The sequence below is a fragment of the Chelonia mydas genome, chromosome 8 (assembly GCF_015237465.2).
Source record: "Chelonia mydas isolate rCheMyd1 chromosome 8, rCheMyd1.pri.v2, whole genome shotgun sequence".
Taxonomy (NCBI): Eukaryota; Metazoa; Chordata; order Testudines; family Cheloniidae; genus Chelonia; species Chelonia mydas.
In genome coordinates this window covers 92,163,527-92,189,446 of record NC_057854.1, presented here as the reverse complement: position 1 = coordinate 92,189,446, position 25,920 = coordinate 92,163,527, and the positions used below count along the sequence as shown (strand labels likewise).

General features: G+C 40.5%; 1 protein-coding gene and 1 long non-coding RNA gene across 14 annotated transcripts in view; one reads left to right on the top strand and one right to left on the bottom strand.

The window, feature by feature from the left end:
• Positions 1 to 1,401: 1,401 nt before the first annotated feature.
• DAB1 (DAB adaptor protein 1) overlaps positions 1,402 to 25,920 on the bottom strand; it is a 667,553-nt gene continuing 643,034 nt past the window's right edge. For 11 of the 13 annotated variants that reach the window (XM_043520670.1, XM_043520671.1, XM_043520673.1 and 8 more), the window contains 6 exons: positions 24,992 to 25,054; positions 23,030 to 23,138; positions 19,721 to 20,269; positions 16,338 to 16,465; positions 15,240 to 15,338; positions 1,402 to 4,591 (listed from right to left, as the gene is read on the bottom strand). In XM_043520670.1, the coding sequence (XP_043376605.1) occupies positions 15,255 to 15,338; positions 16,338 to 16,465; positions 19,721 to 20,269; positions 23,030 to 23,138; positions 24,992 to 25,054 (933 nt within the window). In that variant the 3' untranslated portion in view covers positions 1,402 to 4,591; positions 15,240 to 15,254. The remainder of the gene's footprint in view (positions 4,592 to 15,239; positions 15,339 to 16,337; positions 16,466 to 19,720; positions 20,270 to 23,029; positions 23,139 to 24,991; positions 25,055 to 25,920) is intronic. The other 2 variants (XM_043520678.1, XM_043520677.1) reach the window with 1 other exon arrangement.
• Positions 23,887 to 25,920, top strand: part of LOC119566937 — a 44,854-nt gene continuing 42,820 nt past the window's right edge. The window contains exons 1-2 of the long non-coding RNA XR_005226529.2: positions 23,887 to 24,419; positions 24,598 to 24,756. This is a non-coding gene — a long non-coding RNA (uncharacterized LOC119566937). The remainder of the gene's footprint in view (positions 24,420 to 24,597; positions 24,757 to 25,920) is intronic.

Genomic DNA, 25,920 nt, shown 5'->3' with positions numbered 1-25,920 from the left:
TTCCATGGAAAGTTTACTAATATTTATCTAATATTTAAATACATTGACTGTTATAATTAGATTAGCTTTTGCATGCATTTACTTTAGGAACATGAGCTCGGATTAAACTCTTATCAAACAGTATGCATCCATGTAAGCAATTAATGGCTCAGTATAATCTGTAGGAAGATGGGACACTTCTTTGTTGTTGTTGTTTTCTTTTAGAGGAGAGGAGGCAGCATCAAAACAAGATTTTTTTTTTCTGCTTAAATTTCCATCCCACATATTGTATATTTTGGCATCACTCACTCGACAAAACATGTCAGTTATTCTCCATACGCAGCTCCTGTAACCTTCAATTTTGGTGCTCAGCAATTAAGAAAATCAGGCCAATTTTATTCTGCTGTGAAAATATGGACTTAAGAAGATAAGAACGGCCATACTGGGTCAGACCAAAGATCTATCTAGCCCAATATCCTGTCTTCCAACAGTGGCCAATACCAGGCGCCCCAAAGGGAATGAACAGAACAGGTAATCATTAAATGATCCATCCACTGTCGCCCATTCCCAACTTCTGACAAACAGAGGCTAGGGACACCATCCCTGCCCATCCTGGCTAATAGCCAATGATGGACCTATCCTCCATGAATTTATCTAGTTACCCTGTTATAGTCTTGGCCTTCACAACATCCCCTGGCAAGGAGTTCCACAGGTTGACTTGGTGCCTCAATACAACAAGGCATCCAGACGTATATATAACTTTAAGCATGTGAAAAGTTCCACTGAAATAAATGGGGCTACTCAGTTGCTTAAAATTACACACATGCTTAAGTGCCTTTGGGCACCTCCTTTTGAAAATGTTGGCCATAAAGTCAAACTTTTACTTTCATTATACGGCTTTTGCCTAGCCTAAGAGTTGTCATGATTACATGATTTATCTGAAGGCTGAAATTTCAGTATGATGATGATTCACAACTTCTCTAGTCATGAACCAGCTTCTGCTTGAAATGGTCTTATATGCCATGGTCCTCCTCATATGATCATATATTTGATTAGATGTGAGATATGGGCCAATATTTTCAAAAATGACTAATGATGTTGGGTGTCTACCTTAAGAAACCCAAAAAGGGGACTAACTTTTGGACGGCAAGTCCTCAACACTTCTGGGTACAAGGTCCGCTTAAGGTTGGGCACCCCCAAAAAATCCCTAGACTTAGATAAGCTTGTCCATGGCAAATTGTACTCAAGAGAAACTCTGGCACCTTTCTGTGAGCAGCTTTCTGCAATGGGCAGAGACTATGGAACAAATTAATTTGAAGGACAATGATTTTTTTAAACATTTTTATTTGTAACAGTATTACATGGTGTGTTACAGAAATTAATGGAAAATTTCTAAAAATTTGTTGGTTTTTTTGTTGAATGCATTACACAAAGTTAAAAATAATGTGTCCATATATGTTAACAAATGGTCATCATCTGAGGTAAAGTTAAAGTAGGTCTAGAAACATACTGCAACAGTCATTTTATCTTTCTCATCTTTATTAAAAAAATATGTGTCAGAATGCAGAAATAAAAATGAATGAAAACCACAGAGTAAACATTTTTGCAAAGAAGGTGCCCAGTACATTATTAGATGATAGGTTTCATCAGACACTTGGATGACTACTGTCTATCAAAATATTTTTCATGACATGTAAAGATCAAGAAACTTCTGGGGATGGTAACAGGATGTTGGGTGGGATTCCCTGGTTTTAAAATTTAAAGTGACAAATTTAGTGCTAGTGAAGGATGAGGGTTTAAACAATTGCACAAGCTGGATCTGTTATATATCTACAATACTGGTACAGTGCAGACTCCCCACATTCCTCTGCATCTCAACTATCACAAGGAAGGGCAGTCTAGTGATAATGATATGGTAGCTATCAATGTATTCTAAAAAAATATTGGTTAAAAATAAAAAAATGCCTAATGACAATGTGGACTATGGTATCTCATAAAACTAATCTTAAAATCCCAACCTCATTTAGTTTGTACTACTTTTCCAATCTGAGCCCTATATATGTAATGTCAGTGGATTCACTGAGTCTTGACTCTGCTTTTCCTTCTCTTTAAACATTTTACTGCATAACTGAAAATGTCTTGACTATGCAACGCTTTGAATGTTTATGAGGAAACAAAATTATTGTCTTCATGGTTCAATACCGCAAGACAAAACCTAAAAACCGTCGTATCGAGGAAGAAAGTAGCACCACTTATTGAGATTAAAATTATGAAAATATCCTTAAAAAAGAAATGCCCCGTGGAAATATTTTTTTCCTTATTTTAATCCCCAAACCACACAATCCATCTGGTTTTGATTTAACTCCTACAGTTAGAAAACTGTTTGCATCTTTCTTCTGATGTGAAAATTTGACTTTGCTACAAGAGTCTCTACATGCCTATGGAATATGCACCAAACAATGACGGACCGGAGGATAAGATCTCTTCTCTGCATGGTCATTAGGTCTACCCATATGTAATATGTCATTCATATATCTTCGGTAACTCACAATTCTCTAGTTTAGCTAATTCAAAAGATCAGACTGGAATCATGAGATTTGGGTGTACATATCAACAATCACCAGTTCATCTTTCAGCTTTCTTTGTTTACAGTAAATATGCCGTCTTCTAAACCCTTTTTAGCTTATATGGAGATGAAAGAAAGTAAAAGATTTACAACTCCAGGCCTATTTAAATCAATGACAGAAATATAAATCCTAATGTTTCAAGTTAAAAACAAAATCTGCGCAATAACCCTAAAAACAGATTAATCAGTTGATTTCTTTAATATTTTTTTTTTTTAGTGTTAAACCACTAAATTCAATAGACTGTAACTGCATAGGAACACCAGGAAAACACATTTGACCTGTATAACAATTCTCTGTAGGGCAAAAATATATAGATTCTTTATGAAAATCATGTGCTAACATATGAACCCAAACACGGCACGTTTGCTTCATAAATGTAAAAAAAGGAGCTTTTTAATTCTTCTGCTCTGTGTGTAAACAGTTTGATGACTTCCATTTACAGATTTCAGAATCAAAGAAATGTCTATGAAATGTGGGTTTTTTTTTTTAATGTGGAGAATGTATACTTGTGTGGAAAAATCTAGATCATAAAATCTTGCGTTCCCAGCAATTTTACGAGTTGCTGACAAGCAAATTGCTGTTGGCGGAGGCACTTCAGCCTCTCTGCCTATTGTAATAAGCATGTGAAAAAACATATGGGATGCAAAAACCACAAATTGGGTTTGCCACGCCTCCCAAGCACTGCAATTTGCTACCTTCTCTACAGTGTAATGGCATTATTAAAAGAATTTTCATAACATTTATATTTACAAAAAACTGGCAACTTTCATTTGAACTCCTTAAAGCCATTTCCCCTTAAACATTTAAAGAGTTTAATGGTGAGATTTTTTTCAAGTTATAAAATAAAAATCCCATTTGAATTTTCCGATGTACAAAAAGTGATAAAGATGAACAATTTGATCACAGAATCAGTTTGTTGTTCCAAAATTCATGCCGTCATTGTCCCATTTATTAAAGTCTGTTTCGTCTAAAATCCATAAACCAGAATTATACCAGAATTATTTGGCAAATGATTTTTTTCTTCAAAAATGGCACACAGAGAAGAAAACACTTGTCTGCATAGCATTACAGCAGCAAGATAGCGAAGAAATAAAAAATATTCCTTTACTGTACTTTGTTTTATGTGTTTCCTAGGAAATAACATATTTTTCACCTCTTTCATCAATGGGATTTGATGTCCTTTTTCCACCCACAGAATGAGTACTCAAACAGAAAGCAGCAATTCTTCCTCACGATGCGCTATAACTTAAAGGTCCATTTGGCAATGTTTTTCAACCAGGATGGATAATCAACACAGTTTGATTCTGCGGTTTCAAGTTAAGAATCATTTCCATAGGAGGCATTTTGCTGTTAAATTCTGTTACCCATACAAAACAACAGAATAGGAAATACAAAAAAATAACACAGCCTGTCTTTTTTTTTTAAATATGCCAAGACGGAGGTGAGGTGGGGTGAGGGGGGGGAATATAATGTCAAGAGTAGCCTGATATAAATGACAATGAGAAACATGTCACTATGACATAAAAAGTGCAGACTTGTGCCTGAAAGGCTGTTGAATGATGATGCCACTGCTACATATGGATTCTGATTTTTTTGCTTAAAAGAAAAACAATGGCTAATACTTATTCAATTTCAAATGCCCGTTGTCCAGGTGGGAGGTAACGAAGAGGACAAAAGTTTAAATGAAGAACAAGGAGTAAGATTTCGTACTGTGGGTGCTAAGAACTCAGACGCTTGGCATGGTAAGCGGGGCTCGTTTTTATGTTTGTGCTGCCATAGAAATTTGCCATTCGTTGCCAAAAACTGTCAGGTACGTTTGGTAGGGCAATCCTCTATCCTTTGTCGGACAAGATCAATCGAAATCAAGCATAAGAGCCAAAAGGCCTGACAGGTTGTAGATTTTCACTTGAGTCTTGAAGCACCACAAGCCTGTAATAATGCTATTTCTTAGGTCTGTTGATCTGGGCGTAGAGAGGTTCTGTTTCCTGAAGACAATAAAAATAAAAATAAGCAAAGATGTCTGAAGATGTTTTTAAAACATCTGCTTGTGAATAGCAATGCATCTAGAGAGAAAACCCAAAGGTAACAGCTAAGGAAATGTTTGCTTGCCTTCATGTGTTGAATGATTATGGCTTCCCAAAGGAATTTTTAAGAAAAAGCAATTCAACATTACATCAGAGAGAAGTTTCAGACATATACTGAGCCTCAATTAAACTTTACCATATGCACTGTACACTGGTTCTCAGGAGGTGTTGGTGGGTATGTGTGTGTGAAGAAATTCAGTAATAATTATATATCTAGATATTCTGAAGTTCATGGGCCAGATCCTTCGGTGGTGCAAATCACCATAACTCCACGGATGTCAGGCTAAGGATCTGGCCCAAACATTACAGCACAAAACATAGCTGGGTATTTTTATATGGTTGATATAGAACTAATGTTTGCTAACAGATAAATTGCTATTGTAAGATGACCTCATGACACTGCAATTAGATTTAAGATAAATAAACTTTACATTTCTACTATATATGTTATGAGTTCCGATATGAAAAACCATGAAAGTTAATTTTTCAGGGGTTGATGATAAGTCTAATTATATCACTACTGAAAGAAAGCATGCTGTTTTGCTCAACAGGTATTTTATTATGAATTTCTTAGAAATAGAAAACTGCCACGTCTTCAGAGTGATATTTCATATATCTGACACTGTGTTTTCTTGATACTATATTCATTCTGGCTGCAAGATATCGTAAGACTGCCCTCTACTTCATTTTCAGAAACTAATCTTTTAAACTGAGAATGACACCTCAAAAGAGAACGAGACAGGCAGAAAGGCTAATTAATGCCACATTGCATTAACTTTCCACACACAATATGATAAATATTCAAATACCATGGTATGAAGTTAAATTTAGCCGTTAGAATCAAATTCACATTACAGAGAGGACAGCAAAAGCTAACATGAAATAAATAAGTTATAGGGTTTGGCAAACTGAACAACTGGCCAATGGGGAATAAGAAAGCTTATTGTGTTGAGCTGGTGGCTACTCATTAGTTTCTAGCCATTACAGTTGCAAAGGTAACCTGCTGAATGTAAACCAACACACGCCTGTCTTCCTGAATCTGAACACACACAGCCTGAAGTGTGAACTATCCACAACTCAAATCCTGGCCTCAGTGTAATGCCCAAGCTGCTGGTCTGTGTGCGAGGGAGTTTCTCTGGAGTTAAGAGAAGGAATCCTTCATTCCCATGTGAATTTGCAGGAGTCGAGCTTTTCCATGGATCCTATATAGCCTCAGCCTCAGTGTTGATTGTGCTTTTATGGAGGAACAATGGCTGGCGGAAACGTAGTGCTGGAACCACTTTTCTCACTTTCAGTCACTGCTGTGTCCCCATTTGCAGAGATCCCACACACACCTAGGCTCCATGGCTCATGGGGATTTCACACTCCTGGTACAAACTCATAAAATCCTGCCCTACTGTTAAACTCTCCATGGCTGCAGACCAGTGGGATGCGGTTTTCCCATAATGTGTGAACTGCTTCCATACATCTCAGTGGAAGCCCATCTATCGCTCTGTGCCCGTCTTCACTTTACTCCTCAAAACAGCTGTACGTTGCAAAGGTTCGAGCTGTCCCTCTCCTACCCGTGCCAACCCCGAGCTAACTATGGCAACTGGTGAACAGTAAGAAAAATCTTCTCCTGAATGATTTGGTTAAGGGGTGAAGAAATTATCTACAGTCAGAAGCACGCATATGTTGTGACCTTGAAAAACTGAAGGTACGCAGAAGAGGTGACCAGAAATAGGCTCATATGCTCTGTTCTGAAGAACACCCCACCTGCGCCGAATTTTCAGGCACAGTCGACACAGAACTGGAAGAATGATCCTGGCTAGTCCAGAGAAAATCAGTACTAATTAACATGAGAAATTTAACGCATGACAGGCCACTCTCCTGGCAGTTGCTGGTCCTGGGGTAGGGAAAAAAAAAGGGACAATTAATCCAGGACAAGAATTCCAGTTATTAAATGCTACAAAGAAAAAAAATCTCTGAAAATGTCGTGTGCGCTTATTAAAGCTGTCCTCAAATAGCTCTAACTTATGCAGATGCACTTAAGTGGCAGATCCCCAAGATCTCACCGACCTTGTAATCATATAGGAGATTTACATATATGTCAGGATGAACTCTTCTTCAAGAGTTTCTCCAGCGTATTAGGCACAAAGAGGCAAAACATTAGATGTGCCTAACTTATTACTTTCACCCAGTGTTCATCTGGAACATACATTTAAGGTGGCCAAAGTAATCATAATGCCACTCTGACTTCATTTACATTTTTTTTTCTGTTCTCCCAGAGCCCTGGCAGATAAAGGATGGGGTTAGGCACTTTTGTCTCTCCTTTAATAGGGTTTCCCTTCCTAGTGCCAAAGCAAGATTCCAGGCGATCTTCTCAATAAGAAATTCTATTTTTGTCAGAGACAGAGAATGATCTTCTAAGATTAGTCTGAGAAAATTCAGAGAGTGGTTGTTGACCATACCCCAGCAGTGAAGAATTAACAGCAATGCTTTAGAGAGGAGCAAAGGACAGCACAAAGGGACAGAAAGGTCCTGAAAATAAAAAATAAAAAAAGAAGAGAGGAGAGCAGATTCTAAAGAGCATGCTCATCTCATCCTCTCAAGACCACAGGTAGCCCCTCCTCACAAACACCACACATGCAGGGCTCTGTGGGTGTCCCTGCCAGAGGGATGAGGGAAGCAGAAATGAAAAGCGGTCTTCTTACAGAGTGCATTCCTATCAAAACTCAAATGAAATACCACTTAAAGGCAACCAAACTTAATGATTCTCATAGCAGCATTAACCTTTACTCTAAGCTTTCTACCTTCCTCCCAGTGGGGGATGGTAGGATATTGGTAACGGCAGAAGGAGCAAATGGGAGAATGACTCTTGAGTGAGGCTCCTGTCAGGGAAAATAGGAGCCTGAAAATAGCACGGAGGGTTGACAGTTCATGTAGATGTCTTGAACCTCACAGAGTTTTCCCCTTGTATGAGACAGGACGGTTGGATCCAATGGCAATATCAGAAAAATGCTGGAATATCCAGTTCCTATAGGTAGGGCCCTACCAAATTTACGGCCATGAAAAACGCATCATGGACCGTGAAATCTGGTCTCCTCCTGTGAAAGCTGATCTTTTGTGTGCTTTTACCCTAAACGATACAGATTTCACGGGGGAGAACAGCGTTTCTCAAATTGGGGGTCCTGACCCAAAAGGGAGTTGCAGGGGGGGCTGCAAGGTTATTTTAGGGGGGTTGCGGCATTGCCACCCTTCCTTCCACGCTTCCTTCAGAGCTGGGAGGCCGGAGAGTAGCGGCTGTTGGTGGGGTGCCCAGCTCTGAAGGCAGCGCCCTGCCAGCAGCAGTGCAGAAGTACGGGTGGCAAAACCGTACCCTGCCACCCTTACGCTGCGCTGCTGCCTTGAGAGCTGGGTGGTTGGGGAGTGGCAGCTGCTGACTGAGGGCCCAGCTCTGCAAACAGCAGCGCAGATGGTTCTGCCTTCAGAGCTGGGCTCCTGGCCAACAGCTGCCGCTCTCCAGCTGCCCAGCTCTGAAGGCAGAGCCACCGTCAGCAGCAGCGCAGAATTTAGGGTAACAGTACTTCAACACCCCCTCACACAGTAACTTTGTGACCCCCCCCCCCAGCTTCTTTTTGGGTCAGAATCCCAACAATTACACCATCGTAAAATTTCAGATTTAAATAGCTGAAATAATGACATTTACTATTTTTAAAATCCCATGACCGTGAAATTGATTAAAATGTACAGTGAATTTGGTAGGGCCCTAACTCTAGGGGGAAACTGAGCTTCTGTGCACTGAACAGAAATGGATACTTCTTTTTTATTGCTAAATATTACTTGAAGTGTTCCATTGACATTAAGATGTGCAGTTTATCATAGATGCTTTAAAAAGTGACTCTCCCCATCCATATTTGCAATCAATAATCAATTTAGTGTTTGGCTCAACCCTACTCAGATGCCAGTGTATGGCTACTTATTGTGGACAGTGTCTGTTAAATACAAATGACTGTGATTATAAATGTTCAATGAAAAAGGATATGGGCACCCAAGTCAATTATTTGAGAAAAGGGCCTGGCCTATTAGGAAATAGGTCCAAAATGTTCAAAGATAGGTGCCTGAAATGAGACATCTAAATCCGTATCTGGGAAACTAAAGTAGTACCCTGTATTTAGAGGTGATGAGTGCCGATCTCACTGGGAACTGTGGATATTCAGTACCTCTGAAAATCTGGCCATTTATTTAGGACCATAACTTTAGGCCCCCAAGTTTGAAGAAGTTTGGCCTACTTACCCTTGATTGCAATGAACAGTATTTTTTTCAAAAAATAACTACATATTTTTGTTGAAGTTATACCTCATACTTCAATATTTCTTTTTAAGGGGTGTTTTTTGTAGTAATCGATACCAAAAGCAAACAACATGCATTTATTTGGGTGACTGTTCACAGCTCTGGCTTAGAACTGTATCAGCTAACTGGATGTAAACATTATAAACATAATTCCATTTTTAATGTATTACTAATATGGTCTCCTCAAACAAATCAGTTACCGTAGAGCATAATCAACAAGTGTCGGTATCAGGGTGGGTTTGTGATGTGAGAGCATGCACAAGACTTGCGGGTGTTCATTGGCAACTTTCTGCAGTCCTCAAGTGATCATTTCAATATACATTGTACATGTACAATGCTGCATAAAAGATGCATTACATTCTACAGTTGCTGTCCTCTCAGATTTCTTTAACCTCGCTCCTCTCATGCAGATTTTCAGCACAGGGTTTTCTTTCTGGCTAGGTGATCAGTAAGCACAATCTCAGCAGATAAGCTTCATGAAATGAGACTGGACTTTCTGATCATCCAGCCTGTGCTGAGAATCTGCAGCAGAAAAGGGAGGTTAAGGGAATCTGGGAGAACAGCACTCTAGAGTGTAATGTGTCTTTGATACAACATGCTTTGTGTGTATAAAACCCAGATTCAATAAACCAGGCTCTAAGGGACCTGACAGCAGTCAAAAAGTATACACCCTGGCGTAATAGAAGGGCTTGTCCTATTCTTCTACTGATGCTTAAGATATTTTTCAAAATAACTTCAATTGTGTTTAAATTCCAGTAGCTGTGTAAATTTTACTCCAATCATCTATTTAGTTAATATTATTTGATATTCAGTGTTTTGGATGTTATAGTGACTATATCAGACTGGAAACATTTTCCAATGTCCAACATTTAATTAACTATTAGAATTTTAAAAGGCAAGTCACTTAGTATCTTAGTACAGACAATTGTGAGGACAGTCCAGAAAGACATTCCCATCCTCTTGGTCCTGGTGTAATTTAGGGTTGCTATCTAGAATTGCACTGCTGCTATTTTTTTTTCCTGTTCAGGTTCTTTGGAGAATACCATGGTGAAGAGGTGACTGGGCCTGCAAAGGGCAAAATGGGACTCTTCATGATTTCATTTCAGTGGACGTTCCAGAGTTTACAGCCAACTGCAGGGAAGGAGCTACCACCAACCCTACGAGTTTCTATCTAGGCTTTGATTGAGTTTATTGAATTAAGCTGAACTGATGGATCCTGGAAAGAGGTCTCTGAGATGTTGTGAGTCTATTCTGTTCTGAGATTCCTAATACAATGCCAGAACCTTGAAGTTGATGGAAAGCCAGGGCACGTTGGGCAGCATCAATGTATTATACCCTCTATGGTTCATCATCTTGCTTAGCATGGATTAACAGCTGGCTTATAATAGTCCATCCTGGAACTGATAAACCCAGTAAGTACTTTTGTCAAGGAGGACACATGTTGTTTTCTTACCACCCAGAGATGGAAGCCAGGAGACAACCAGCTGATTGTTGGACTACTGACATATGTCAGTGATGACAACAGCATCATGAGTTTGACTTATTTCAAGATCTTACAGTTGTCTGCACACACTTCAGACAGCAGTTGCAGAGCTTTTCTAGGAAGGATTGCTCCAGGAGAACGTGATCAGCTCTAGCCACAAATATTTTGAAGATTTGCCGAGAATCACTTCTAAGATTCACATACATGAACACTGGGTAACCAATCATTGCATCCGTATTTGTTCCATTACTTTAAATAGCTTGTGTTGAAATAACCATGGTGCCAAAGAACACCTTACACTTTTTCAGAGCTTGCTCACTGTCAGACCTTACTCTTCTGTAGGAATTAGTCCCAATAGTCCACAAAGGACTGTATTATTTTTGTGGTACTAGGATATCAGGGACTAGGGTTCAGATTCAAATGACCTAGAAGAATTACTTCCACAGTTAACATGTATATTCTTGAGATGCCAGTCATGGATGAACCAAATACATTGATGTCAAAAAGCCAAAGGTCACTTCGTCCCGTCTCACACTCTTACTTGCATTGACTTTCACCACTGAAACTATCCAGTGTTGCTTGATAATGGATCAATATGCTGATAAAGATTACAAGTCCCTGCTGATGTAGAGTTAGTGGCTGAACTTGAAATATACTGAGGACCAGCAACTTCCGCATCAGTAAGAGTTGCAGGTACTCGACATATCTCAGGATCAGGCCCATACTTTTTATACATGGTGATGGTATCCACAGGGACTAAGGCAGAATAACTGAAAATCCCTTTTCTATTGTCAATACTGCTTTGACTAGGCAACGGAGAAGTAAGATATGTAGCTTATTTTACAGAATTTTAGCTAAACAAATATTTTCTTTTTTCTTCCCCTTTCACTTTGGTAATCTAGAAAGGGAAATAGGATTATGCCACCTCAAGCATAAATCAAAACCCAGCTAATGAAAGCATTCTTTTTATACACTGATTTTCTCCTCCTTTCTGTACAATCACTTCACAAATTTGCTTTTCTCAACCAGAGAGAAAATGACTGGATTAAATTCTTATTAGGAATAGCTCTGCAGATACTCAAGTTTCCTTTAGCTGTGAAGTCAGGCCTGCCTGCTTTTGGTCTCAAACAACAGTGGGGCAAAGATTTAACTTATCAATAAATACCAGATTTACCTAAGCACTCAACAGCCGTTACTAAACAAGTTAGTTGTGACAATGGCTGCTCTGTGATAAGAAGTTGGAAAGATTCAGTTTAAAACTACAAGAGGATGAGAGGAGAAATACAGACATGGAGATAGCAACTGAAAAATGCCAACTTAGTCTAAACGAGAACACCTAAGACTGCAAGGAACTGAGAAACCAAACGGTTAACATAGGAAATAAATCAGATTAAGAAATATCAGTTGGTGACTATACTGTACCTGAATACACTGAGATAGAAGACATTATATGTGCAGAGCTGATTATGAAGATGCTGGGAACAGATAAACTCTGAAATCCCTTCATAATGTGTCATAGAATGTCCTGTTCTTGGAAAGGACAAGGTGGGTGACGTAATGTCTTTTATTGGACCAGCTTCTGTTAGTGAAAGAGACAAGTTTTTGAGCTACACAGAATTCTTCTGGTCTGAAAACGAGTTTTGTGTAGCTCAAAAGCTTGTCGCTTTCACCAACAGAAGCTGGTCCAATAAAAGATATTACCTCACCCACCTTGTATTGCTAATATCCTGGGACCAAAACAGCTAAAACAACACTGCAAACAAAATGTCCTTGGGAAGTCCATTCATCCCACTTGTATATTATGCGATTCTTGCAATAAAGAACTAGGTTCTGAAATGACCATGTGATCTCATCTACCTTTTAATGTAAAAAAACCAGCCTCTACATAGATTGTAATCCTAGGTCTTCTTTTGTACTAGAGTATGTTTCTCATTACAATGAGGCTAAAAAATGCTTGGCCTGACATATACGCTATTTTACGTGTTGAATTAAAAATTCTCCTTGGAGTCTCTCCTGAACTTAGGCCTTCCCTCCCCACCTCCTTTCATTGATGATACAATGTTTCTGTGTAAGAGGAACTGATCCTAGCAAGTGGATTTCTTCTAGTCTGCTGTTGAATGGTACTGAATTGAGACCCTATGGTATTTAGATTGTAAGCTCTTTGGGGCAGGGACTGCATTTTTGTTCTGTGTTTGCATACTGTGTAACACAACAGGGCCCTGGTCCATGACTAGAGGCCCTAGACATGACTACAATACAAATAATAAATAACAATGATATTTTATATTGCCCAGAGTTATATGATGTAATGATAATGTGTGTTAACTTGAATAGGTTGAATTGTGAAACATGTACTTCTGGCTAGGCCCAAATGAATGACAACATTGAAATCAACCAGAAATTGTGGTTATAATTTGTATTACTGTAGTGTCTAGGAGCCCTAGTTCTCTCCATTGTGCTTGGCAATATACAAACAGAACAAAAAGACATCTCTGCCACAAGGAGTGTACAATCTAATGTAGTATGTAACAATCGACTTTGATGGATGTCACAAGCAACCTGCAGTAGCCTTGATAAGCAAAACTTGTATGAAATGCACGAGCCATCTTTGTATCAGTCAACAAATGAGAAGGAGGAATTCTTCATTACTGTCAGATAGTTCTGAAAATTACCTTGACCCTGATACTTAATAGTGATAATCATCAATAAACATTTCTTCATAAATCTGTAGATGTATTTTGCAGAGACACTGTAATATGGGGAGAAGGCCCAGATCTTCAACCTCCAATTAAAGTTCACAATGGGGGAATCCTGGAAAGGTACAAACCTGGCATAGCTGGCTTATTGCCAGCCTCTAGCGGTACACGACTCCCCAGTGCAGGGGTTGTGTCAATGCTGGCTGGGGCAGAAGGGAGCAGAAAAAGGTGGATCTGAATTACCATGTGGTCCACCAACCCCTGCTGGTGGAATGATCCTTAGGGAGCAACTCTAGCTCATTTAAATTAGCCTTCTGGGTGCTCTGACTTGACCTGTGGTGGATTCCACCACTCGAACATCTTTGGACCCAAATTTAGGGAGGCATAAAGATGGCTTAGAGCCACTTTTGCTTCCCCTTACACTCATCCTTATGCTGCTGAAGACTGGTGTGATGCTTTTTGCACTGCATTATGTATGGTTAGTAAATAGTCGAAATGCCCCCAAAATGTACCAAAGCAAAGTTATCTTAAATTCTTTCACCAGATTTAATATATTAAGCAAGTGGGCTCCTAAAGCAACTATTCATTTTCAGAAGAGACAACTTATTTATTCTTAAGATACATAAGTAGCTGCTGAATATAGTGCAGTATCTAGACAAAAATGAAAATTATTCTATCAATGTAAGGGATTTGTTCCAGCAGCAGCGTGCTGAGAAACAGAAGCTATAGTATGTCACATATTTGAGTGTTAAAAAAATATGAATGACAAAAGAGCACAGCTAATTAAACATATTCTTCAAATCGTAACGTTAAAACATATTTGGATGGAAAGACAATGCTCAACAACAGAAATCACTGTAGCTTCACTGTCTCTTTGCAAAACGTATATACTGGGTTGAAAATATCTGAGTGTCTCACAGAACTTTCACTAAGTGCTACATTTCCAATGTGTTCTGTAAGGAAAAAGATGCAAAGATCATCTCCCCCATATAACTGGATTTAACACTGTTTTATGTGTCATGGTCAATTAATGAAAATCATCATACCTAAAATGTGCATACGTAAAATCACCATCACTTCCTGATGGTTTTAATTTGATATTGGAGATAAAAAGCCAAAAACTTCAACTTCAGTATTACATTTTTTATACACAGATAATAATAAATGGAGTTCTGCAACTGCTCTACCACACTGATTTAGAGGGACGTGTGGGCACATCTTTATTTATTTACTTTTTAAAATTCCTTCCAGTGGGCAAGTTGTTTTATTCCACTGAATCTGTTACATCTGTGCAAATACCAGTATCATTTTTATCTAAGATAAACTTCTGCACAACATATGGAGGTTTACTAGTAATAGCTGAAATTTCTGTATTTACTCCCTAAAATTCTGACATCACTTAAAAACAAGTCTGCACTCACAGTACATTCGTTTGAACCAGTGATACTCAGACCTCATGATTCAGGAGCCAAATTAGCGATCAGCATGACCCGAAGGAGCCACAGCGGTGTGAACTCGTTGTTTCATTTCCTATAGTACTATTCATATTTAAACAGCGTGACTGGAAATATTTAATTTATGTGTGTATTTTTTTTTCCCTCACAGCAAATAAGTTAATAACTTAGTGCAAGTTGATAACTTAAATGGCTAATAACATAGTAAAAGCCTCCTGATCAGTTCATAACTTAGACCGGTTAATAATTAAATCACACATGATTTTAATATCAGGTGCTGCAAAGAGCCGCAGGAGACGCATTAAAAAGCCGCCTGCGGCTCGCCAGTTGCAGAGTATCACTGGTTTAAACCATGTAGGCAGCTGCAACACAGAGAAGTGCACAACGTGAAACACTTAGAAAACGGCAAAAGCCATGCAAACCACTGAGGATAAGGAATAAATAGAGGGTGGGAGTGGAGAGGGAAAGGGAATGATGTAGTAAAGGAAAAATAAATGATGCATCCATGGAAGCGACGGTAGGCATTGGTAAAAGAATAAGGGAACACCTCAAGATGGAGAGAGAAAAAAAGGACAGATACCTACCCCAACCTGCGCTATCTAGCTACCGACCTGTGGACTTATAGTATCACCAGTAGGCTCACCAAATGGATCACTGTTGGAAGAGGCCTGAGATCCATCAGGCTAGAATACAAGAACATAACACCTTTTTTCTCAACAACAGGAAGTGAAAAGGCAGTAAGAGGTTATTTTCATGCTAGGGACACATTCTATCACGTGCAGCTACTGTAGGTTTTAAAACACAAAGGGTGAGATCCTACAATTAATGTGCTTTCAAAATTTGAATGGACTTCAAATGGGTGTTGCATACATAAAGGCACTGATTTAATGCCTGTTGAAGGTGATAAGATGCCACGACTGCAATAGGCATTGGTCAGACCCAAAATGACTGCAGGCCCAGTCCCTGAAAGCAGATCTTCGACTAAATTCATGAGCAAATCTATGTGAATCAGAGAGAGTCTAATCTTGTGTATTTTATGCCCTCTTCTATCCCCTCTGCATGTAAATTACAGCAACTTGGGCTCTGTCTAGCCTTTCTTTGACTTAAACTCAAACCCAATTACCAGAGCATTTTATGACATACAATCCCCATTTAGCCAACCTTTGACTTTGGCCCACTGAGTCTCACTAAGTGTAATGGAATCTTAATGGAGAAAAATCATATGCTAAAGGCCCACAAGTAAGGTATGTAACAAGAACAGCAACTAGCAAGAAAATGTAAGAATGTGTAAGTCAGTGTGGGCCACAGTGTTTTAACATATATACCCTTACACCTTCTTCTGCTTCCTTGGCATGTATGTTACATCAACCTGAAGTCCCTTACACATCCGTAAGTGGTGTAAGTAGGTTTATGGATGTTTGAGGGTAACTAACTTACACCGCTTTACATATCACCTCGGAGTTTGGCTCCTTAATATGAATACATACTATTGTAAATATCTTGTTAATGTTCGATAGCTATCAAACCCATACTTGGAAATGAACGTTCTCTGCAACTTCCCTTAAAAAAAATCCACCAATCCTGTTGAAAAATCTATTTGACATTTCCTGCTAACTTTCTGTTACTCCCTGATATTTTCTAGCTAGAAAAGTCTAGTTAGTATTAGGAGTCATGTTACTCACAGCCTCCTGCTCTTCACTTTTGCTTGGGCTTTCAAACCCCTCTTCGAAGAGGTCATCTGCAGTAGGATCACTGGTATGAGACACGGATGATTTTGATGGAGAACTCTGTCTAGGAGCAGGGGTTGGAGCTAAACAAAGATGACGGCAATAATAATAGGAAATCAATTCATTAAATTTGTTCAGATGGACACACTATTGAAAATCTAGTCATACTTAACCCCCCCAATTATATTATTCCTAAATTGCTTGTTTTCTGCTAAGATGTGTTTTGTAAAATGAAGCGAACAAAATCATAGTCTATAGACTGAAAATTATAACAAAAATGTCACCAACTCCTTATTTTTATTCCATGCTTTAAATTCATTTACCCCAACATAAGAAAACTCCACAAATCAGTGTTCGAATTCTGTGATTTGAAACAAACAAACTTAATGTAAAGCCTATTTCCTCTGTCAGCCTTTTCAGAAACTAGGATGTTTGTTTTTAGACCAGATGGATGTCGGGGGAGTTTTTGACCAAAAAGAAATTTCAAATGCCAAGAAAAAGATATTGATGGTGCATCTTTAGGTAGACTCTGAAAACACAGGGCTTGTCTATATGGAGACACAGTGCACGGAAAGCCGGGTTGTAAATGGACTGCACTCTAGCCTGAAATAGCAGTAGGTCAAAGCACTCTGCAGAACTTATAGTGCATGGCAGCAGCATCCACCCAGAATCAAAGAGAATCATAGAAGATTAGGGTTGGAAGAGACCTCAGGAGGTCATCTAGTCCAACCCCTGCTCAAAGCAGGACCATCCCCAACTAAATCATCCCAGCCAGGGCTTTGTCAAGCCAGGCCTTAAAAACCTCTAAGGATGGAGATTCCACCACCTCCCTAGGTAACCCATTCCAGTGCTTCACCACCCTCCTAGTGAAATAGTGTTTCCTAATATCCAATCTAGACCTCCCCCACTCCAACTTGAGACCATAGCTCCTTGTTCTGTCATCTGCCACCATTGAAAAAGCCTAGTTCCAACCTCTGGAACTCTCCTTCAGGTAGTTGAAGGCTGCTATTAAATCCCCCCTCACTCTTCTCTTCTGCAGGTTAAATAAGCCCAGTTCCCTCAGCTTCTCCTCATAAATCATGTGCTCCAGCTCCTTAATCATTTTCGTTGCCTTCCGCTGGACTCTCTCCAATTTGTCCACATCCTTTCTGTATCCCAAACTGGATGCAATACTCCAGATGTGGCCTCACCAATGCCCAACAGAGGGGAATAATCACATCCCTCAATCTGCTGGCAGCACTCCTACTAATGCAGCCCAATATGCCGTTAGCCTTCTTGGCAACAAGGGCACACTGTTGACTCACATCCAGCTTCTCGTCCACTGTAGCCCCCCAGGTCTTTTTCTGCCAAACTGCTGCTTAGCCAGTTGGTCCCCAGCCTGTAGCGGTGCATGGGATTCTTCCATCCTAAGTGCAGGACTCTGCACTTGTTCTTGTTGAACCTCATCAGATTTCTTTTAGCCCAATCCTCCAATTTGTCTAGGTCACTTTGGACCCTGTCCCTACCCTCCGGCATATCTACCTGTCCTCCCAGCTTAGCGTCATCCACAAACTTGCTGAGGGTGCAGTCCATCCCATCATCCAGATCAGGACTGACTCCTGGGGCACTCTGCTTGATACCAGCTGCCAACTAGACATCGAGCCGTTGATCACTACCGGTTGAGTCCTATGATCTAGCCAGCTTTCTATCCATCTTATAGTCCATTCATCCAATCCATACTTTTTTAACTTGCTGGCAAGAATACTGTGGGGATCGAATCAAAAACTTTGCTAAAGTCAAGATATATCACATCCACTGCTTTCCCCATATCCACAGAACCAGTTATCTCATCATCAAAGGCAATCTGGTTTGTCAGGCATGACTTGCCCTTCGTGAATCCATGTTGACTGTTCCTGATCACCTTCCTCTCCTCCAAGTGCTTCAAAATGGATTCCTTGAGGACCTGCTCCATGATTTTTCAGGGACTGAGGTGAGGCTTACCGGTCTGTAGTTCCCCGGATTCTCCTTCTTCCCTTTTTTAAAGATGGGCACTATATTTGCCTTTTTCCAATTGTCCGAGACCTCCCCCAATCACCTTGAGTTTTCAAAGATAATGGCCAATGGCTCTGCAATCACGTCAGCCAACTCCCTCAGCACCCTTGGATACATTGCAATCGGCCCCGTGGACTTGTGTATGTCCAGCTTTTCTAAATAGTCCTTAACCTGTTCTTTCACCACTGAGGGCTGCTCACCTCCTCCCCATACTGTGCTGCCCATTGCAGCAGTCTGGGAGCTAACCTTGTCTCTGAAGACCAAGGCAAAAAAAGCATGGAGTACTTCAGCTTTTTCCACATCATCTGTCACTAGGTTGCCTCCCCCATTCAGTAAAGGTCCCACACTTTCCCTGACCTTCTTCTTGTTGCTAACATACCTGTAGAAACCCTTCTTGTTACCCTTCACATCCTTTCCTAGCTGCAGCTCCAATTGTGCTTTACACCCCTGCATGGCTGAGCAATATTTTTATACTCCTCCCTAGTCATCTGTGCAAGTTTCCACTTCTTGTAAGCTTCCTTTTTGTGTTTAAGCTCACCGAAGATTTCTCTGTTAAGCCAACCTGGTCACGTGCCATATTTGCTATTCTTTCTGCACATTGGGATGGCTTGCTGGGCTGTTCTCAGTGGTGGCAGATGACAGATGATTTAGTTGGTGTTGGTCCTGCTTTGAGTGTTCTATGATTAGTGTTATTAAGTTCAATCTAGCTTCTATGCAACTCAATAGACACCTGTTGGCTTCCATGGGAGTTAGCTCTATACCAGTGTTAGCACTCGTATAATGGAATCTCTTTATAAACAATTTTTTGCAACTCCACAGTATTAGCACATTTATGCACCTAGAGTGAAATTCACTCCAGTACAGAGGGCCTGAAGAAGGCCTATTTACCACTTAAATCCTACTGAAGTCTCCAAAAATACAGCTGGAGTGGGACTTAAAATGGCCCCCTGTAGGGATGAATTTCACGCCTACTGAGTGAATATTTTCTCATCAATAGTTTTAATATTTTCCAAACCAGTTTAAATGTGCTTAGTTTAGGCATATTTTGAAGTGCAGACCTATTACTGTTTTATTAAAAATTAAATTTTAGCTTTCAACCTTTGAAGTTGTTGATTTCAATCGCCTCTGTAATTTGTAACCTAAATCATGTTTCCCTAGCTCCAGGATGCCACTAACAAGCTTGATCTTGCATGAAGATACTAAGCTCACGTGTAGTCCAACATAGTACACCAGAGAAAAGGGAAAAGCTTTGAGGAGACGGTCACATTTGAGGAAGAGACTGCGACTGGAAGGATTTGGGTACTTACGTGAATTTGTAGATGGCGTTGTAGAAGTCACAGGAGTCAAATTTAATTGAGAGATGTCAAAGTCATCACAATCATCTGCATCCTGTGCCATCCCGACTTTGTTAAAATAGCTGGAGAAGGCCTCTGAGGTACAACTGAGGGAAGGCTGGTCTGGTTTTCGTGATGGCACTGGCGGAGGCTGAGCCATCTGGAAATCTTTGAACATTTCTTTTCCCATTTTCTGTCTGGGCCTGTCTGTCTGTGGACTTGATCTGGTGGAATCGCTTGTGGGTGGAACAGTAGCTATGGGAGCAATGGTACCTTGAAACATGGCTGCTTGTAAAGGCATAACAGTTTGTGTTGGCATGAAGGCAGTTGGTTGGAACTGACCAGCTACAGATGGCCATGGTTGCTGGGTAGGAGAAAAAATACCAGGTTGGCCCCATGCTATTGGCTGTCCTCCCTGCATCACCTGAGCAACTGGAGGCTGAGCACTCATGGCCAATTGTTGTTGAACGAGGGGTTGCTGTCCCCAGAAGGAGGGCAGGACAGCTCCCATTGCAACATAACCTTAAAGAATAACAACAGGATTGTTTTAGCGCATGAACATGAACAGCAAGAGGATGTGGTACAGGAAACACTGTTAGTCAAAAATACACAGACTGTGTTAGGAGTCACAGGGACTTTTACCAATTTACATCACTTCCTTAAATGTGTCAATCCTGTGCTCTTGGCAGGTGTACAAACAGTTCAATAAATAAAGCGTAACTGGACTGACTTTAATAATAATCCCCATCCCCACTCATTAGGGAAAAAAATTATTTCCCTCCTCCTCAAATCACATGAATCCTCCCCCTTCCCATAAACTAGAGAGAAAAGGTGGCATGTTGGAACACAGTTTGCCTTGAAAATCAGCTAACCTGGGTTTTGGTAGACGAAAGAGTAACGTGAGCGCCAGAGCAGAGGACTCCTCTCAAAAAATGCCATCTTGTGTAACTCTACCCCACTTCTATGCTAGATCCGCAGAGAACGGGAGTCTGTTACAGCCTCACTAAAGAACTCTACCTTGTTAGCTCATGCTATAGCAGCTCATGCGTTTTGCTCTGGAGGTCCCTGATTCAATCCTTAGTATGTCGGCCCAGATGGGAGCCATCAAATTTACCGTTCCGGTTCAAGCCAGACGACGGTTAGCTCAGGGGCCTGCTTTGATTGCAACTGCTACTGTATCTCATGATAATAGAGGTTTTCTCTGAGGGAGGCAGGACTCAAACCATTAAGGGCTTTGTAGAGGAAAACCAACCTTTTAAATTGCACCCAGAAATGGACACAGTGCAGATTATGAAGCACATGGGCTCCCTCTGAGAAGCAACCCTAAGTAAAGGAATGGCTAAATTTCAAATAGTTCATGTTTCTTAGTGGTCTTCTGGCTTGGCACTAAGTAGAACACTTTGCAATAATCCTATCTGAAAGTTGCAGATAACTGAGGCAAGATCTATAAAAGATAAAGGCATAACCTCACCAAATACAGATGAAAAAAGCACACTTGGCTACTTCAACACCCAGAAGCTGCTAAGCATGCATGCTATGAATTAAAAAAACATACTTGAAAAATTAGAGGTATGTAGTACTGTATAATAGATGCCAAAAAACTGTGCTGGGTAATAGCTTATAATGAAAACCTTCTAGCTAGGGTAAAGAGTTGAATATTAAAAACTGGAGTCATTAAAACATTCTAACTTTGATTTGACACTGCTCAGACAAAACTTCCCTGTCAAACTAATGGGAATCTTGGCTGAGTCTGGACTGTATGACTAGACCTTTAGTTTGTCATTTACAATTAAAAAGAAAAAAAGCAGATGAATCCAACAGAGTTTTCAACTGTGTTTAATATAAAAGGATTTCTGAAACTCTACCCTGAAAACCTCTATTAAAGAGGAAACTAAGTGACAGCGCTTATGTTTTACTAATACAAAATGATGTTATATTAATACGAGACCCAAGTGCTACATTAATAATTTTAATTTATTGTTAATATTTTACAATGTGGGATCTCTCTTTCCTCTTCTTTTTACTGGTATAGCAGTAGAAAAGAAACCTTTCCTTGACCTATAAGTTTTCCTTACCCTGCTTTTACCTTTTACTTTTGGTTTATTTCTGGGTTTATTGAAATGCAAACTGTAAAGGAGTAAGACAGCAAAACAAAAATCATAAGCAATTGATCTTGGAATCATTTAACCAAGGAGAACAATAACATAGCTAAATATGTATTTCAACAAATGGTTATGATGTGGAATGTGAAGTAGGAGCCTCCGCAACTTTGTCAGAGCAATGAGGAATTTCCCACTCCATAACCCCAAAACACAGCATTGTAGTTATGACCTTTCTGACGAAAGGACACTGGAGGGTACTTCTTTGGAAGTACATCAGAGTTTTCCATAACCAGTTAACAAACAGGATCAAAGTGCTTATCTGGTTCTATTCCATGTATCAGGTATGTTACTTTCAAGCGCTAACATAACAATGGAACATTGATACAGTAAAAGATTTCCACTGTGTTACATTTCAGGACAGATGATGCAGTACATCATAGCACTGAAGGTGTTAACCATCCAGAAAACTACTGTTGAATGATTCAAGACACTCCTTTTTCTCCTTCCCAAATGGGATGGAATGAGCTGTTTTTGCAATGCTCCCAGCCCCTGGCAGACCAGAGAGCAAGACCAGAAGTCAAACCCACATCTCCTGCATGTCAGTGCAGAATCTTACACGAACTCTGAATTTTGAGCACTTTGAGGAACATAGCAAAGCCTAGCTGAAACGTCACACTTTGGCTACATGGAATAGCTTTAAAAATGGTCAGAAATTTTTCATGTTTCTTACTGTGCCATCATTTACTGTACATAGTTCAGAATGTCCACAGTTATTACTGGAAATTAAAAGCTAAATAACTTTCCCTCTCCTATTACAACAATCGCTTATAGGTATGTAAACTATATACTTGAACTTCCAGAGACTTTTTAGTCCCAGATCTTTCTTTACTTCATTGGATGTTAGCAAACCCAATATACTGAAGGTTCGACTTGGTACTGATTTGGATTTTCTTTGTCCTGAAGTACAGTACTGTAAGACATTACTGTAAATAAGTTCATTACCGTAAGACAGGCTGTACTTTCACATTTCTATAGTGGAAAACTTTTTTTTAACTCTTATGTTTTGGACGTTGAGACATAAAACAGAACAGATCCCTGAGTTCTACAGTTTAGTTGAGCTAATATTTTCAAAATAACCAGACCTAAAATTAGTCTTTAAATAATCCTATCGGGTTCTTACCTGAGGGTACAGCAGCAGTGCTGAAAGGTACAGAACCAAACGTGTCTGTACTAGCAGGAAGTGACTGGCATGAAGATGGGATAAAGGCATCACCTGGAGTTGCAGGAGTCTACAAAATGAGACAGGAATAAAATACAACAGTGACATATCAGCTACTGTTTCTGCCATCAGCAATTGGCATGCACTGAGGTGCCACATCACCTTTATCTCCAAAAAAAGAGAGATGTAAATGTAAAGAAGCAGCAGAAAAAAGATCATCAGCACCATAAGACAGAAGACAACAGGAAAAGAGAGAAAAAATACAGAGCTCTTAGGCCATGAAGAAAAAGAACAATATAACTTGCATAATCACGTATCACGTGCAAATTTCTAACAGCACCTATTTCTTAAGAAATAGAAGTCTGTGATTCTGAGGCTTAATAGTTTAACTGAGGATTGATGTAAACAATAGACACAGAAAATAATGCAGAAAGGATTTTAAAACAGGGTGAAATTACTGTATTACAGAAGAATGATTAAATATTGCTCCAGTTCATCAATAGGCCTAGAGGCAAAGTCCTGCATGTTAGAAGAAGCCTGGTCTCATTGTTAAAGATAAGGATTAGAAGATGGGAGATCTGAACTCTCTTCCTAGATGTGCCACAAAATTCCTTTGTTACCTTACTGCACAGTGCCTCAGTTTCCCTATCTGGAAAAGGAGAATATTAATATTCCCCTATGTCACAATCTGTTTTGAGGCTTAAAAATGAACTGGAAAAATTCTCTATTTCTACTTTATAATGAAGACAGCTTGTTTCAAAGGCTTCCATCTCCTTAAAGTAACACACACATTTTTGTTTTTCACTTGTTTTTAGGTCCTTCTTCCCTCCCTTAGCTGAAGGACTGGGATATGATCTTTGGAGGTTCCAAAGAGTGATGTCATTCAAAGCTGTAACCACATCTGATGCTCTCCTTCCCAAACAACTGAGTTTTAGACAGAGTCCCACACAGCAGATGCCGCTGCTAAACGGAAGTGATGGGAGCTGCAGCTCAGGTTACAGCCCTGTATGACATCACCATTCAGATCTCTCTTAAAAAAAAAAAAAAAAAGGATTGAGGCCACCTTTGCACATCACAAAGGAGCAGTGCGATGGGGTGTTCAGCCTACACAAGGCCTGAAGGGGTTGTAGTGGCTGGGTAGGCCAATTAACTGCACTGGCTGTATCTGGAGGAAGAGCCAGGGAGCAATGAGGATTAATTAAAAAGGAAGCTCAGCTGCACAAGAACAGGAGGGGCCTGCATAAAGCCCAGTAGCTGAGAGGACAATGGGGCTGCAGAGAGAGAGAGAGAGAGGCTGCAGTCACTTGTACGGTGACAGATGGCAAGGGAGGAAATCGCCCAGGGATACACGGTAAGGGATAGGACCTGATTACTTGTTGTAGAGTCCCTGGGCTGGAACCCCTTGTAGAGGGCAGGCCTGAGTTCCCCTACCAGCTATGGGGGAAGTGGCACCATTAGGGCAGTGAAAGAGAAGACTGTGAGGGACAGTGGGTCCTGAGAGACATTGATGCATGTGATTTCCCCGGCAGGGGAAAACCACAGTGACCGGACTGGAGGACCAAGCCATGAAGTGGGAGCAGTTGAGTCCTGAGAGAGCAAGACAGGGGGTGATGGTGTGCAACCGCAGGAAGAGGCATCAGCCTGGCAGAGTTAATCCCCAGACGTGGTCAGAAGGAGATGTGCCAGCGGTGAGTAGAGCACCCCGGGACAAGCAGTGATTGGAGAAAACCATTTTTTTTCCTTTTTGAATATGTTTGCTTCCTGGTTCACCTTTATTTCACCACTGTTTGAAAAAACACTTTGAAATCCTTCGTATTGGAGTGCATGCTACTCACCCTCCTGCATTTCTAGACATGGCTACAGTAAACCTGCTTTTTACCGGCAAGGTAGAAAAAGGCAGGGCAAGTTTCCCTGGGTACTTACTGGGGGAGAGGTTACATCAGGAGGAGTGGACATGTCCCCAAAAAGCTCTAGTTGGGTAACAGCCTGCAAAGAGAAGAATACATCTGTATTTATCCTTTAAGGAGAATCAAGGAAGAGGGTCCCCGAGACTGTAAACAAGTAATGAATTCATATCATCTATCCAAAATAAAGCTATTTATGCCTTGATTGTCCCCTCCGTGGGGATGGACTAGGCCATGGGGCTGGCTCACAAACCTAGAGGAGGCTCAAACAGTCCCTGGGAAACTCTCTTATGGGGGATCCACCACAGAAGGGGATAGGGCAGAGAGAAAGCATCCACAAGGGGGCTATATTCTCTTTCCGCTCTTAGCTTCACTGGGCACAGGGGATGTGTGTATGTCCCATTGCCACCCAACCCTTCCACCATGGCCCCATCTCTGATCTCTCAAGCCCCAGACTACAACCTCTGTGGGGTCCAGGGGAAGTGGGTCAAATGTTGCTATGGAGTTGGCTGAGGCCCCCCCTTCCCCATGGGATGAGTGCGGCCTGCACGAGCCCTAGGCGATGAGGGGAGACACAGTTAGGCATTACGACTGGATAGCTCTAAATGCTAGAAATGTTTTACCAGGGACTCCATTTGGAGTTTGGTTTTGAAACAGATCAACCAAAGAGGTCTCTCTCAGTTGGACCAGAAGGGGGAAAACCCGTTCATAACATATAGCAGCCTCAGTGGCTGCATGAGCAAAGTATCGGCCGAAGCTCAGACTCAGCACTCACAGAGATGAATTTAGACTGGACAGAGCCACTAGTGACATGGAAACCCAAGCAGTTCTGAGGAAGCCTGGCTTTGACTGTGTCTTCTACAGTACACAAGCCAAAATAGCGTGAAACTTGATAGTGATCAAGTATTTACATCTGCCATATAATATTAATGATTCCTCCTGCACCAA